The 17500-nt window shown below is 40.9% G+C and overlaps 1 protein-coding gene across 1 annotated transcript in view; it reads left to right on the plus strand.

Moving 5' to 3' along the window:
- LOC137980426 (tetratricopeptide repeat protein 28-like) overlaps nucleotides 1-3556 on the plus strand; it is a 54837-nt gene extending 51281 nt beyond the window's left edge. The window contains exons 10-11 of the mRNA XM_068827871.1: nucleotides 1-2723; nucleotides 3114-3556. The exon at nucleotides 1-2723 is cut by the window's left edge and continues 47 nt beyond it. Coding sequence (XP_068683972.1) covers nucleotides 5-2723; nucleotides 3114-3121 — 2727 coding nt within the window. The 5' untranslated portion in view covers nucleotides 1-4 and the 3' untranslated portion in view covers nucleotides 3122-3556. The remainder of the gene's footprint in view (nucleotides 2724-3113) is intronic.
- The last annotated feature ends 13944 nt before the right edge of the window (nucleotides 3557-17500 follow it).

Consider the following 17500-nt stretch of genomic DNA (forward strand, 5'->3'; position numbering starts at 1 on the left):
CAAAATGGACGTTTTGGAGCAGCATATGCAAGAGCTTAGTGTTGCAACAAAGGAGGGAAACAGACGACGGAGGGGCTGGGCTTGTTTCAATCTGGGTAAATACTATTATGGAGTAGGCAACTTTAATCAGGCCATCAGAAGTTACACAGAAGCATTAGCCATGTTTAAAGAAATGGGTTTCAGGGCCGGAGAAGGAAAAGCTTATTCGGGTCTTGGCATCGCTTATCAAAGTCTGGGGAATTTTAAGCAAGCCATCGAGTACCACAATCAAGATCTTAGTATCGCGAAAGAAGTTGGGGATAAAGCTGGAGAAGGAAGAGCCTATTGCAATCTCGGCAACGCTTATCAATGTCTGGGGAATTTTAAGCAAGCCATCGAGTACCACAATCAAAAACTTAGTATCGCGAAAAAAGTTGGGGATAAAGCTGGAGAAGGAAAAGCTTATTCGGGTCTTGGCATCGCTTATCGAAGTCTGGGGAATTTTAAGCAAGCCATCGAGTACCACAATCAAGATCTTAGTATCGCGAAAGAAGTTGGGGATAAAGCTGGAGAAGGAAGAGCCTATGGCAATCTCGGCAACGCTTATCAAAGTCTGGGGAATTTTAAGCAAGCCATCGAGTACCACAATCAAAAACTTAGTATCGCGAAAAAAGTTGGGGATAAAGCTGGAGAAGGAAAAGCTTATTCGGGTCTTGGCATCGCTTATCGAAGTCTGGGGAATTTTAAGCAAGCCATCGAGTACCACAATCAAGATCTTAGTATCGCGAAAGAAGTTGGGGATAAAGCTGGAGAAGGAAGAGCCTATGGCAATCTCGGCAACGCTTATCAAAGTCTGGGGAATTTTAAGCAAGCCATCGAGTACTACAATCAACATCTTAGTATCGCGAAAGAAGTTGGGGATAAAGCTGGAGAAGGAGCAACCTATGGCAATCTCGGCATCGCTTATCGAAGTCTGGGGAATTTTAAGCAAGCCATCGAGTACCACAATCAAGATCTTAGTATCGCGAAAGAAGTTGGGGATAAAGCTGGAGAAGGAAAAGCTTATTCGGGTCTTGGCATCGCTTATCAAAGTCTGGGGAATTTTAAGCAAGCCATCGAGTACTACAATCAACATCTTAGTATCGCGAAAGAAGTTGGGGATAAAGCTGGAGAAGGAGCAACCTATGGCAATCTCGGCATCGCTTATCAAAGTCTGGGGAATTTTAAGCAAGCCATCGAGTACCACAATCAAGAGCTTAGTATCGCGAAAGAAGTTGGGGAGCCCATAGGGCAGGCATTGGCGTGTTATCACCTCGGTTGTGTTCATGAAATTTTAGACTACTTGAGCAAAGCTCTGAATTACTATCGTCAAAGCATAAATTATTATGATGAAACAAGGCGTCTTCTTCAGTCAGAAGATGCATGGAAAATAAGCTTTCGTGACACAAAGCAGTTTGCATACAACGCTCTGTGGACAGCACTCTTGAAGAGTGGTCAGGTAGATGAGGCTTTGTATGCTGCTGAGCAAGGACGAGCCCAGGCTTTGGGAGACATTTTAAAGATGCAATATGGTGTTGATGAGAAACCTTCTGCGACACTTACGATGAAGTTAAGTTTTGGAATGAACGATTTACCTTCACAAACTGTTTTCACAGCACTTGATGGGAACACGATCAGCTTCTGGTTCCTAAGAAAAGATATCGGGATAAATTTTAGACAAAAGGAAATCGAAAATGGAAGTGCCAAATCACTGATGGAAAGTACTTTTAAAGAGATCGGTGTGGGAACTGTTGTACAATGTGAGAATCGTTCCCTTGACAGACAACGCAACGACTTCTTGTGCAGTAGGGAAGCTGTTGAGGAAACCGTTCACTCCTTGAGCTTCTCTGTGAACTGTTTACAGCCCTTGTATGATGTCTTAGTCAGCCCTATGGCAGACTTGCTCCAGGAAGATGAGTTAGTCTTTGTTCCTGATGGACCATTTTGCTTGGCTCCTTTTTCTGCATTGAGTGACTCTGTCAGGATCCGTGCAATTCCCTCCCTGACTGCTTTTAAAGTGATCACTAGTGCACCTGACGACTTCCAAAGTAAGAATGAAGCATTGCTTGTGGGCGATCCGTGCTTGGAGGAAGTCACTTGGGGCACCGGTGGACCCATGTATAAACAGTTGCCATGTGCAAAGGAAGAGGTGGAAATGATTGGAAAACTTCTGCACACCACACCTCTTACAGGTCAAAATGCAACCAAAGCTGAGGTGCTGAAAAGAATGAAGTCAGTTGCTTTAATCCACATTGCTGCACACGGAGATGACCAATTTGGAGAAATTGCTTTGGCCCCAAATCCCAAACCCACATCACAGATCCCGGAAGAGGAAGATTACATGTTAACGTTGAGTGATGTTCACGCAGTTCATCTTCAGGCAAGACTTGTTGTGCTGAGTTGCTGTCATAGTGGCCAGGGAGAGGTGAAATCTGAGGGTATTGTGGGAATAGCCAGGGCTTTCCTGTGTGCTGGTGCCCGATCTGTTCTGGTGTCACTCTGGGCAATCGACGACAAGGCAACCATGATGTTCATGAAAAGTTTCTACGAACACTTAGCAGATAGAAAAAGTGCAAGTAGAGCTCTTCACCATGCTATGAAATCTCTTCGGGAGACTTATTCTGCCTTTAAGTACTGGGCGCCATTTGTGCTAATTGGCGATGATGTCACCTTTGAATTTGGGCAACACAAACAGGAAAAGAATGGTAAGTGCTATTTGAATATAACTTTAATGACTGAATTGCTGTACTTTGTAAATGTTTTTAATCAGCAAGTTGTCGAAAGGAGCTGGTACGTTCTTCAAATACAAATGGTTTTAAAATCGGTTGCCAGTGTAGTTCTTTTTACTCGAACTGCGTTGGCTAATACCTGATAGCTGACTTCCAGTTACGTACGAGAAGTGAAGTGAAGTTAGCTATTGAGGTCTTACAGTCTACACGTCGAGGTGACACTGAACAGGAATTGTTGCTGTTAACCAAGCACACATGGTTTCATTAATTAAGATAATTGAGATATTATTTACTTCCCAATCAGAACGAAATTCCGTATTGCCATTTAACCCACTGTTTGTTTTTTTCTTTGTTTCTTTTTTTCAGAAACGTGAGAAAAACACTTGGACTCTGATGCGTCGATGTGTAATTTTTCTTTCTTCCTTTCTTCGATTGTATGAGTAATACTGTCCAAGTCCTTGCATTTGTGCCTTGTTTTGTAAGGGTCTGTGCCAGGATTAGTTAATCACTTGATAAAAATAAGGGATTGGCAAAACGGTTTGCTTCCATAACTGAGGATCTAGCCGTCGTGTTATTTTTTAAATTCTTCAAAATTACTCCAAGCTTTTGCTGTATATTTCTCGGGTGTTCATTTTACGTGAAGCTGGTGACAAGTAAACCTCTTTAATTTGGTATACCAACGTTCATTTAAAATCAAGTGACAGTCTCGGGGAATGTGTATTTTCTGTAAGGTTGGCCAAAGCTGAATAATCAAATGAATCGATTTGGGAGGCAAATGTCTATAAGCGAGACAACGAGCTTCCCTGATGTTGTACAACACAAGCTGTCACAGCGGTGAGAGCACTCAACTTCGGCATGACTATTCCGGGGCTGGGATGTAGGGGGTGAGGGGTAGGGGGCACCATAGCTGAAACAACCACAACGTTTACAAAAATGCTAACCTTAGGCCTAAGCATTATCTTAAATCACGAAAAGAACTCTAGACGTTTGCCTAAGGAAAACGTTTGCAGTTGCATATGAAAAGTGGCAGGGAAGCTCGTTGTCTCGCTTATAGACATTTGCCTCCCAAATCGATTCATTTGATTATTTAGCTTTGGCCAACCTTGAAGAAAATACACAATTTCTACACGTAATTACCGGACTGTATAGAATTTCAAGGAAAGGTTACGTTTATACAAACGTTGGCCGTGTAGCACTTATATTTTAAACAGAATTAACTGAAGAGAGTGTAGTTTAACGTGAAGTGCTATATTTCTATCCGCTTTTAGGCTTGGCTAAATCTATATATTAGTAATTATAACAACAAAGTTCCTCTGTACTAATCATGCTGATAGCTTCTTGAAACAAGAGAGACATAGCCATCCATACCAGCACCATCACTTCTGACAAAAGCCACCCTTGCGGTGATCTGCCTGCATGGAATGGCCTTAAAACTCCAAGTTTCCTTAACACCAATGAAATGACTGCCCAGAACACCTGACGTCAAAAATTCTTTCAATACTGGATCCTTTGCAGGGGCAATGCCAGTTTGACAAATGTTCCTGCGAGTGTTTGTCAAGACATTCACGACAGCATAACCGACATTCCTGTGTTTGACAAAATGTTGAATCTTTCCAAAGCCAGGTGGATCAAGTTGACGGTTTGAAAGTGCACTAAATAACTGCCAGCATTCTTCTTGTATACATAGTTTAGTCCATGATACATTTGTTATAGACATATTGTTATTGACTTAGATATTTTGAACATTTTGTTGCTGCCATTATTAGCTTTGTGGTAAATTTAAAAAACTAAACTAGTGAGCAGCACTCTGCGAACTGTATCTCTAAAACTTGTTTGTTCTCCGACGCGTTTCGCCTAACTAATGTAGACTTCTTCAGAGAGTTTTACAATAATACACTAAACGCCTGTATTTAAGCCATATCTGATGGCAAAATGATATGACTTAAATACAGGCGTTTAATGCATTATTGTAAAACTCCCTGTAGACGTCTACGTTAGCTGGACGAAACGTGTCAGAGAACAAAAACGTTTTACAGATACAGCAACAACGCCACATAACAATGATATCGGTGGTTGAAAGAGCATAAATGATCGTGCTGCTGCATTCTGGCCGTACTCTACCCAACGACGATTTGAGGTTATGATGACAACGTGAGCATGTAGCAGAGTGAATCCTTCATTTTCTATTTTCACCCCCCTCGCCAAAACTGTAGAGCAATGTTATATTTTGAGATGATGCTTTGGTTGACGTCGCGGTCATAGATCTTAAGGTTCCTAGTTGATAAACGGCGACGGCGACGGCAACGATGACGCCACAAAACAATTTCATTGGCTAAAAGAGCGTCAATCAATAATCGTGCTGCACGTGCGACACGCATATTAGCAAACATTTTTGAGGAAAAGAAAGGAAAGAAGCTCTATTGAAGTGTCTAGTCGTTCTAGCCCTGGAGCACTAAAGCCGGTAACACACGAGCAAGTTTTCATTGACAAGTTCTGACTTGGCAATTTTTTGCTGTTGTGTAAAAAAAGAACATTATTTCCTTGACAAGTGCACTTGTTCAAAAGGTAGCATGCTAGCTTTTGAACAAGTGCACTTGTCAAGGAAAAATTGACACATTGCAAAACTGGCTCGTCTGTACAGGTCGACAAGGAAAACTTGTCAAGAAAATTGCGAAATTGCGGGCGCACAGCGGTCTTGCTCTTGTGATGACTCACTGTAATAGCGCCCCGTGGTTAGTTTTTTTGTCGTCTGCTGTTTAATTGTTTCGCTGGCTACATTGAAAACTTGTCAACGAAAACTTGTTAATTCGTTCACACCAGCAAATAAGACTTGTCAAGGCAAAACTCGTCAAAGAAAATAGTCGTTCTTACACATGAGCATATGAACATTTTCAACGCAAATCAAATGTTACGTTGGTTTTGGAGTAGTCTCCTTCGCTGCCGCTCCCCCGAAAAGAACGGCTGCTCACGTTTCATTTTCTGGACCTGTATCGACGACTCGACCAATAGTACCTCTCGTTTTATCAATGCGCTCAATCAACACAAAAGTGCTGGTGTTGAGCATGAGCGCAAGAATAAGTAGAGGACTGAAAAAATGAAAGGATGTAAATATAATCACATTAGTCAATATTTTTATTGACATCAAAATCAAGTCTTCCCATGCGCACAATTTCATTAATTTCACGTTGTCTCAACTGCCACTATGCATGAAAACAGAACTGAAACCAAAGCAAACAAATGTAAAGTCAAAATCTGACTGCGTCTGTAAAAAGCCTATAATACTAGACATATTTAGTTGGAACACTTAGCGAATGGTCCAGAATCATCGTGTTACAAGATCGTAGCCTATACCATATCCCCCTCCCCTCAATTCAGTGTTGTTTGAGATTTTTCGGGCGACTGCTAGTAGTTGTGAAAATCAACATTGGAGGAAGTGGTAAACGGGGATAAGTGTTCCAAAAAATGTGACGAGTATTGTAGGTAAAGCAAGGCTTTCTGTTACTTTCGATGAGGTTTTGCCTTGGTGAAAACACAGATTTGATCTGCGCCCAGAAACCGGGCAAATACACAATAGTTCCAGTACTGTATAAGTTTGCAAAATTATGGTACTATTGCCGCCGAAAAGAAAGACTCTTTCTTGGGCGGTCAAGATTTTTTGGGGGTTTCAATCCAAATACCTGCATGGGTCTGCCGGAAAATCGCAACGATTAACTTTCCTCACACTCAATTGGCTTACCTTTTTAGTCATTTTAACAGACCGTCAAAACAATGGGAAAGGAATGTGGTTCCAATGTGAGCAGCTGTTTTTTTCGTTGGGTGACATCGATACCCAGAAAGACGGCCGCAGAGAAGACTAGTTTTGGAGGAGAGTACCCGGAGAAAAACCTCTCTGTGCAGAGTACAGAACCAACAAACTCAACCCACATATGACGCCGCGTCTGGGAATGGAATCCGGGTCACATTGGTCACAAAAGAACTGTGCATAACAATGACTTGAAATATTAGGGAGCTTACACAAGACGACGTCGATGGCTACGAGAAAGTTGTCAAAAAATATTGTTTCCCGTTATTGTACTAATTACTCCAAGTCGTTCAGCATGGAAAGTGTGCACAATTATTCCAGGATTAAAAATGTTCGAACTGTGGGGATGTTTGGAAAGAAAAGTTGAAAATTTATCGTCAGGTGATCACGTCCTCCACAATACCTCATATTTGGTCATTTCGCCTCGTTCTCAGGACGAGAACGGCAAAGAGGTGTATTAAAATATGAAACGCACGTGCAGGGCGTGCCGAGCTCTTGTTTTGTGGCGTTTTCGTTGCCGTCGTCGTCGTCATTGCGTAAGCTCCGTAATCAAATTTGAGATTTTGACTGCAAAATCTTTCTTTCTCTAGTCTCACTCTGAAAGCGTTCGTACCATTTTATTTTTACGATACATCGCCCAAATCGTAGGACGCGAACGAAATGGAATAATCGCGAAAGACTTATGGGTAGAGCAAAGTTTTATTTTGAGGTGACGTTTTCGTCGACGCCGCGATCATATGATCTTTAAAGTTCCTATTTTGATAAACGGCGATTGCTACGGCAACGAGGTCGCCACAAAACAATTTCAGAGTTTAAAAGAGAAAAGATAATAGTGCTGCACGTTTGTCACGAATTTTAGCTCACATTTTTTAGGTACTATGCATAACAGTGACTTGAAATAATCAAAGTTGTGATTTTGACGACAACGCAGACCTTTCATTCTCCATTTTACCCTTGGTAGTAATAATTTATTTTTGGAATAGTACGCCTACATTGTACGAAGTGAACAAGATGCAACAATTGCGAAAGCCTAACGATAGTGCAAACTTACATTTTAAAGAGACCTTGTCGACGTCGCCGTCGTAGAACTTAAAGTTCCTAACTTCTAATCGCCAACACTAAAGATTTCGAGGAAACTTTAATTGACCGAAACCAATCGTAAGAATAGCGCACCGAGTGCAACACGAATTCATGTAGTTGGCCTTTAAGAGCAGGAAAATTGCCTGTGAGCAGGTTTTAACTGGCTTTGCGTTTTGGTGTGAGATAGAGCAGTTTTCAAATGACTGTAGAAAGTAATTACGTGATTGAAATTGCTACGCTTAGTGATTAATAATGGTAATAGGACTGAGTGGAGTCCAATTGGGTCTGTAATCATACCAGTGCAGATTAACAAAATCGGACGAGCGCGTAGCGGAAGTCCAATTTGTTTAATCACGAGTATCATTACAGACCAAATTGCACGACACGAATTCCTGTTCCCAATTAATCATAACCATTACAATTATATTTCCGAGAAAACAAAATTAATGCATTCCTTTTTCACTGTCTAATGTTACAAATTTGTCCATTTTGGAAGTTTGGTAGGGTAAGTGGTTGTTGCTATGGCTATCGTGATATATTCTGTGATTGGTTGATTAAGTTGAGTGATTATTATATTGGGATTAATTGAAGTGCTCTCAGCCAATCAACGCGCTGAAATGTTTTCGTGAATATTATTACGTCAAAAACTTACGGTCATTTCTTCAAAATCGCCTTGAGATGGAAAACTTGTCGAAAACGTTCGAATCAGCCTCAAATGGAAACGTTTTGCGAAAAAACTGCCATTTTGCAGCGTTTTGGGCAGTTTTGGAGCAGCCGGAAACTGGATTAGATCACAGGGAGCCCAAATTCACGTCTCAAGTGCCAACGCTGTCTTTCAAAGGGATAGATAGGAATAAAATTCAAATTGGCTATTCGTACGGGACCTATACACCGACCTATATTTGTTATTCATACGGGAGTTTTCTTAGAATGAATGTTACAGGTTCAATTACACTCAGAAAGTCTTACCTCGTCTTTAATTCTTTAATATACAGTTCAGCTATCAAACAACGACATTGATGCCTGTTTAATTTCACTTTAATTTAATTTTAGTCATTCTGAGAAGACTCGGGTATGAATAGGAAATGTAGGTCGGTGTGCGGGTCCCGTACGAATAGCCACTGGCAATCAAATTACTGTGGAATGAGACAAGAAAATTGAACTAAACTGCTCTCATGAGGCCCTCCACAGACTAGGAATTTAGTTGTCGACAACTATTTGTGAGCAACAACTAAAAGTTATCCACAACTAAAAAACGTAGTCTGTGGCGCAAGTTGTCGACAACTAATAGTTGTCGACGGCCTCATTTTTTGGCGTTTTTCTAGTGTGTGAAAACTTTTGTTTTAGTTGTCGACCACTTTTAGATCTCCGCACTATTCTGTCAGCGGGCTTTCCCCGCCGGCTTAAAACATGGAAGATTGCAGAAGTAAAATACTTGGTAAAGATCCCCATCTGCATTAGTACTGAGTTTCTTCGTCGCATATTATATCAGCCAAATCACATTTTTCTGCGTCGTTAAATCGGCGTTCTCTTTTGCCGCTTTTCTCCTTTCTTGTCGCCATTTTGAATGCACGAACACGTGAGCATGCGTGGTAAGCTCTTGCTGCCAAACCTTCCTGCGCATCGGTTGCTAAATCAGTATTTAAGCAGCTTATTTGAGCGCCAGTGTGTGTAGACGGACTTATTTATCTGTCGATCACAAATAGTTGTCGACAACTAAATCCCTATAGCTAGTCCGTGGAGGGCCTGAGAGTAGAAGAAAAGTTCACACAAACGATTAAATGTAAGTTTGTTTCATTGCTTTCCTCTTAAAAACCAGTTATTTAAGTTGTTCGCAATCTACAATATTTTTGGTTTTCCCTCATGATAATTCTATTCTCTTGAAGACACAGGTAGCACTCGTTACGTGTTTTGAGCTGCCCGTGGTTCTATATTTGGGTAACTTTAGAGATCCCAGTTGTATTTTTGGACCAATAACTCATGCCCGAGTCCATTCAATTCAGCGTCTTTTACCAAGGAATTACAAATTTGAATTCTTTGTCTATGAATTAGAATTTATTCAGACGTGGTTAGGATTCAGGAACCGACGTTTGGACACCCTCCCTTTAGGGTCTTAATCAGGAGTGACCGCGACGATGGTAGTCTTTTACCTGACACCCATTTACACGTTGTTATTCAAAAGGAATGTAATTGAATCCGTAAGCATATAAAACCACTTTTGTTGCCGTATTAACCCCCTCCTCCCCCCCCCCCCACCCCTAACCCCAATTGGGAACTAAAGCAACGACGACAGCGACGGCAACGAGAACATCATCTCACCATATAAATTCGCGTTATTGTAATCACTTCGTGACTATTTCAACTTTTTCAATATGGCATGGGTGTTGAAGTTCCATAAAAGTGACACTGGTCGGAACGGCGCTTAATTTAGGGGGTAAAATAAAAGTTTATCCTGAAGTTCTGACGGTCTTCATAAAACCTCATATTTGGCTATTTCTCATTGTTAGGGACCTTAAGATCTACGACGGCGACGTCAACAAAAACGTCACCTCAAAATATCACTTACCTTTACCATAAGTCTTTCGCGGTTATTCTGTCTCGTTCACTTGATACAATTTGGGCGAAGTATCCTAAAACTAAATTGGTACAAGCAGTTACAATGTGAAAATAGAGAATGAAAGATTTTCTGTTGCATGCTCACGTTGTCGTCATAACCTCAAATTTGGTAATTTCACGTCGTTGTTGTGCAGAGTACCTCAAGAATCCGTGCTAAAATCCGTGCCGCACATGCAGCACAATCATTTATGCTCTTTTAACCAATGATATCATTGTTTTGCGGCGTTGTTGTGTCCGCCGCCCCGTCGTGAAATCTTAAGCTCCCTGTTGTTTTGTAGACAACGGCAAAGAAATGGACAAAAGTGAAAAAAGCACGTGCACAGCGTGCAAAGCTATTGTTTTTGCGAACTAAATATGCAAATTAGTGACATTCTCGTTGCCGCCGCCGTTGTTGTTGCTTAAGGACGTTCGCGCGAAAATCTTCCCACATTGAAATTTGTTTCATTTCTCGCCTGAAATTAGGTCATAAATTACTTATTCCAAAAATGAAAAAAAAAAAATTGGGGGTCACCGACTTTGGGAGCGATTTCAGAATACCCCCTCACTGAGGAGCCTTAGTGCTCAGATGGCGAGGTCCGTGGTCCGCAGTCCGGCAGGGAATGACTGGTATCGTGGAAAGCGCTATAGCGGTTCGCGGTCCGAGGTCGCGCCGTGGGCGACTAAGTGTTGTTGAAAATGCTACCGCGGTCCGAAGTCCCGGAGTGGGCGGCTAAGTGTTTGTGGAAGTGCTACCGCGGTCCGCACTCCCGTAGTGGGTTAATAAGCTTTTGTTGAAAGTGCTACCGCGGTCCGCAGTCCCATAGTGGGCAATGAATGTAAGTGAGAAAACAAAAGAGTGCTTAGGCCTTATGACTGAAACGAGCGCTTAGGCTTAATCAGTAAACGAGTGCTATATTCTTCACACGCTCTCGGTAGAACGTGTAGTTAACCGAACCCTAAAATAAAATAGGGGCACCCAACGTCAAGTTTCAGAAAATATCTGTTCGGAAGGCGATTTGAGATCTAGAATTTTCGTAACATTTGATGTAAAATTTCTTGCTTGCCTGCCTCTCCTAGGATTTTCGAACAGGATTTTTACCGTAAAAAGGTCACCTAAAATTTTCGGGAGCCTTTTTTCTAGCTGAAATTTTCGAAAAGGTAAGTTTTGATCCCTATAATTTTCGGATCACTAAACTTTCAGCTAGGAAATCCGAACAGATGAAAAATTTTTAGGGGATAAAAAAATGCCTATATCTACGTTTAAATACCAAAATACGTTTAACAATGCTATGTTTCAGAGGTTTTGAACTATATTCTCGTTGGGTGCCCTTGATAAAAGCTAAGATTTTAAAAGAGTGCTTAGGCCTTATCACTGAAACGAGCGCTTAGGCTTAATCAGAAAAAACGAGTGCTATATTCTTCACACGCTCTCGGTAGAACGTGTAGTTAACCGAGCCGTAAAATAAAAGCTAAGATTTTAAAAGAGTGCTTAGGCCTTATCACTGAAACGGGCGCTTAGGCTTAATCAGTATACGAGTGCTGTGTTGTTCACCTCTTCATTATAGTGAAGCTTTTATTTCAGTAATTTTCATGTGAATGGAAACGCAGAAGTGTAAATTATACATCAAGCCATAGAAGGCGATTGATTTATTGATTGATGGATTGATTAATGATGATATTTATTTTTTGGGAAGAGACAATAATTAAACAAAGCCGCATACCTTCCCTCAAACCTTCCTTGCAATGATTTTAATCTCAACTACTTCGCAAAATGTCGAGGGACAATAGACCCTAGAATACATATCAAGACATCGATACAGTTTCAAAAACCAACATTTGACTTGATTTACTTTCATTGTTTATTTCAGTTTAAAGTGTCCCCAATGAGCGCTCCAGCGCTAGAACACTTAAATAAAGTTCCTTTCCTTTTCCTTTCCTTTCCTTTTCAGGCCATGTAATTTCAGATTTTGGGCGGCATTTCCCTGGTTCCAGCTTTTGAAAATTGCCATAACAACGGCGAAAGATTTAACCACTGCGGAACTGTGGTGGCAGTGCCGAGTGTGGAGTACATATGTAAATTACGCTCCACTTCCGGGACTGCGGTAGCACAAGTAAACTAGGCACAACTGCGGGACTGCGGTAGCAGCTTTCTAAGGTTCAATGTAAGTGAGGGGGTAATCTAGAATCAAGCCCGACTTTGTTTCGGAGAAAAAGGCAAGGGAAAAATGCCCTAATTTCGATAGATAGTTCATCATAACGAGATTTAGTATCACCCAACTTGTGGACTACTGCAAATCCTGCATTTTGATTGGCTACGCTACGCTAAGCGTGAAACTCTCTTTCCTTTTATTCCCAAATAAGTATTTCTTTAACTTGCATTTGCTATTTTTATTATTGCCTTTTCTGTCCGACTAGTTGGGTGATACTAAAACAATTAGACCCTTCGCCCTCAAGGGCCACGGGTCAATAGCCCACTCGGCATCGCCTAATGGTCTATTGACCCGTAGCCCTTGCGGGCTGCGGGTCTAATTGTTAAGTAGCCTCGTCTACTCATCCGTCGAAAATCATAAAAAATAATATGTTAGAGTGAAGGTTTCTGTGCACAGAAATATAGGAGTGGGTTTTTTAGATAATTGTATGCCGCTGGGGATGTCGTAAACAGTAGAGTTAATCCTCAACGAGCGTTTTCGCAAGCCCTACCCGTTGTGACCAGTTCCGGAACTCAGGACACGCGGAAAGAAAAATTTTAGAAAAGATCATATCATATCACATCATATATCTTTATTTACCCTCGGATTTTTAGAGTAGCTTGGTGTAGCTAATATCTCCGAGCATTTACCCTCCCAACCATGATACACCACAGAAGACAGACCACAACACCGGGAACTACATGCCCTACTCTTTGCGACAAGTGTGCGGGTTCTTTTACGTCCCACAGGATTATGAACATTGAAGGGTTTTGAGACGGGACCTCCGGCTCCTTTCCTTATCGTCCTTATCCGGAGAGTCTAACCATTTGCAGATGTAATTACAAAGTCGTCCTTATCTGGAGAGTCTAACCATTTGCAGATGTAATTACAAAGGCAGCACTTTCTCCTCAGTTATTTAAAGACCCTGAGTGTTGGTACCGGCCGGAGTTGAACTCACGACCTCCGCGTGACAGCCCGGTGCCCGGTGCTCAACCAACTGAGCCACCGGTGCGCGGTAATAACTTCTTACATGGTGATTTTTTTTATTTCATCACATTTTGTACATTTTAAGAAGAGCAAATGATTCATGTCTTAAAAAATAGGTGTCACCGATGATCTAAACGAGTAAAATCGATGTGATGTTGCGAAGCTTTTGCAAAATTTAGTTTGTCACGATTTTGCATGACTTGTCGGGGAAGGACTGGAACCCAAGACAGGCTCGATCGATGAAAGGTTTTTGTAAACTTTCTCAAGTATCGCAACGAAGTTTCAAGCAGGCTTTATCTTCATTTGGTTAGTGTTTTGTATCATATATCTCCATTGCCGTCTTTCTCATCTTTCTGAGTGTGGTTTTTGCGAAATATAATCTCTGGCTGTGTCCTCAGAGCAGGGCCGTAGCCAGAAAAAAGTTATGACTGAGGCAATGTTCATCGTTAAATATTCTTCGTAGGTATTTTAGGTATTTATGACGAGTACATTTTGAAGACAACACTGGAATTACGCTTTATTTTAACGAATCACGAAAAAATGACCGAGGCAAGTGCCTCGGTTTGCCTCATACTGGCTACGGCCCTGCATAGGTCCGCACTGTTCAAGTGGATTAGGAAGAGAAGATAATTTCTGCTCTATTTTCATGAAAGTAAAGGAAAAGAAATTCAAAAACAGGAATTCATTTTGAACTTGAAAAAAGCATTTGATATTGTCAGATCACGATGTTCTTTTAGCTAAACTTAGTCTGTACTGAATACAAGATTCTGCTTTCGATTGGTTTAAGTCGTATCTAAATAACCGTACCCAGAAATGTGTCGTCAATGGTTCGCTTTCCAAATTCCAAAGTCTGTTCTCTGGGCTGTGGGGTCCCTCAGGGAACTATCCTAGGCCATCTTCTATTCTTGATCTACATCAATGATTTGCCAAATTGTTTATGGTTCTGCCAACCTAGTATGTATGCAGACGACACCCACATAACATATTCTAGAAGCGCAGACTTACACTCAGTGCAGTCTAGTCTGAATCATGATTTAAGTAACATCCACAAATGGCTTCCCAGCAACAAACTTACCCTAAATACGACTAAAACCGAGTTTACGTTAATTAGTTCTAGACAAAAACTGAGTAAGTTATCTGAATCCCTTGAACTTTCGATAGATAATGTTTCTATAAAACAAGTTTCTACCACTAAATCACTTGGGATTCTTATTGATGATAACATGGCATAGGATAGTCATATCGACACACTATCCAAAAAGATTGCCTCCTGCATTGGGGCCATAAAGCGAATTACACCTTTTGTTTCGCCAGAAATACTGCATTACATCTACAATGCCTTGGTACAACCCCATTTCGTTTATTGTAGTATGGTCTGGGGGAATTGCGGCAAGACGTTTTCAGAAATATTACAAAAACTGCAGAATCGTGCTGCTCGCATTTTGACCTCCTCCTCCTATGATGCTGACGATAGGTTCTTGTTACAACAACTTGGTTGGAAAGACCTGATTGCCCAGCGTCAAATTCAACTAGGTTTAATGGTGTTCAAAGCTCTTAATGATCTGGTTGCTGTCTACTTATCCTCCATCTTTACTTAGCGCAGTACGCCAGGCTATGTCTTAAGGGACTCTGCAAACAAATTAAATGTCCCTTTACCAAGAACTAACTACCTAAAAAAGAGCATTAGTTATAGAGTTGCAACTCTCCGGAACAGTCTACCTTGCAGTCTTAGGCAAGTGAAATCCCTAAATAATTTCAAGAAATTGTGAAATGATCATTTTAGTTAAATTAGAAACACGGCATTCATGGAAAACAGGTGCAGTTTAGTGTAATTATAAGTAAGACTTTTTAGATACAAATTTGCAGGGGCGGATTTAGGGGGGGGGGGGGGGACCGAGGCGGCCGCGGCCCCCCCTTTCAGTTCGTCGGAGATTTTTTTTTTTGTCAAAATATACAATAATTTTATCATTTTGTAAGCAGTCTGTTGGAGCTTTCAATTTTTTTAGCTAAAGCGTGATTTTTCGCTAATAGTATGACCAAAGTTGTGCGAATAAACTTTCAACTTACAGGCGCTAATATTATCCTTTCGAAATGAGGAAGAAGACTGGATGCGAAATACTTGTCTGCAGTCAACCTTTCTTACAGAGACTGTAACAACGTAAAATCTTAATGCCTATATATATAATTATATATATTTTGTGACTTTGAAGCGAAGAGTCAAAAACCATGCATCATTATAACCATAACTTATAATTTTATTCAATATGGAATCCTGGTACATTACGTTCCAGATTGCACCAGAGTGCATGTAAGAGTACCCAAATTTTCAAAATTTTCTGCGGGGGGGCATGCCTCCAGACCCTCCTCGCGCGCTGATTAGTATTCTTGTTCGGCCCCCACTTTCAAAAAATGCTGGATCCGCCCCTGAATTTGTTATTATTGAATATTGTTATGTAGTTGTACATTGTACTAAAACCTGGTGGATTTTTTTACCGTGTTAAAATAAATAACGATTAAACTAAGAAGTTCGTAACGTAATAAAAACATTTTAAAAAACCAACCCCATTAAATTTACGCAACGTCGCTCACTAAAACTAACCTTCCTCGAGTTTTCAAAACTTTCAACCACTACTCGATTAGCGACCTTTTCCAGCCTCCAGGTCCTTTCTCTTTAACGTTTCATGATGAATTGGAAATAAATGTGCCATTCTTTAGCCGATCTGGAAAATTTTCCCTGCGTTTTTGTCGAACTAATGCTTGAGTAACGACTGACATATTACAGTCGTGTTACCTGCGCAGTAAAAGTTGCACACAAGCAATTAGCGCGAACGTCCTTAAGTTCCCTAATAGAGACTCTAGGGAGAGGCCGGTGTGGAAACGTGATCTTTCCATTCCCAAAATAAATTTCGCAGTTCGGCGCGCGTTGAATGTTTGGTCTCGGACCCTGGATCTTCATGAAGCAATAGATTTCACTTCGTTGATACATGTTAGCGATCTGATATAGTTTTGACCCCTTGAATCAACTGTTGCATTTGGTAGCAAGTTCATTTCTACAAATAGACCATTTTACAGTTCTGTACTCAGTTACAGTTTCGTCGTCTCACCTTGTCGAAATTGTTATATCGTGTTTAATCAGTTTTTTGACAAAAAACTTTCCATCACACGCATTTTTTTGTTCTCACATTTGGGCAACTGCATAGATCATGCTCCATGTGTACATGCGTCTTGAAAAAAACCATGTTGGACGATAAGAAATTGGCTTATGTATAATGACTTCTAACCAGGAGTCGAACCGAAGACTTTCTGATAAGAAATTCGAATGCTCTGCCACTTAGCTTCAGGAGTCTCGTTGAAGCATTGGCCATTGAACTAGCCTCGTGTGACAGACCTGACAGACGTCCTGTATACTGCTTGGACGGAGATGTCGAAATGTGACATTCTTGCAGTGGTTGTAGAGGAGATGGTGAATTTTCAGCTTTGTTAAAGAATGAGAAACTTTAGTTATCAATTATGACTTACTCGGGCATTTTACTTTCATGCCGTTTGGCCATAAGGTTTTTCCACACATAAATTTACCTTAAGTTTGGCTGATCAGTCTTGATTCTTTATTCTCAGTTACCGTTTTCCTGACATATTTGTGGATGTAGAGCAGATCTGTCACATGCCGCAACTTGTAGCGGGTATCACAGGAGAAGTAGTGTCATTAAGTACGCTAAGGAATCTGACACATGGACGCGCGCGTCCTTCATCTAAGACGATCAAAACCGCCCATACAACAGGAAAGCAACTCCATACAAGAAAGGGCTCAAGCCATGAATACACATTTTAAAGAAAATTGTCCTTTCTTCGTTTAACCAGTTTTTCTGATTACAAATCCCCCAGTGTTGTGCTTGTTGTTCTTAAGTGCTTGTAGGAGTGAATTAGATAAGAGTGTTGATCTATCACTTTTCGGTTTTGCCCCAGCTCAGTCACAAATTGATTTATTTTTAGATACACTTTGTGCACGAAACAAACAATGGACCACTAATTTTAACCAATCTGAAGAAGCCATGTCACGCGTGACTTCTTCTGCCATGTTTTTTTCAGGGACATGACAATTG

This window comes from Montipora foliosa, chromosome 12 (genome assembly GCF_036669935.1).
Source record: "Montipora foliosa isolate CH-2021 chromosome 12, ASM3666993v2, whole genome shotgun sequence".
Taxonomy (NCBI): Eukaryota; Metazoa; Cnidaria; class Anthozoa; order Scleractinia; family Acroporidae; genus Montipora; species Montipora foliosa.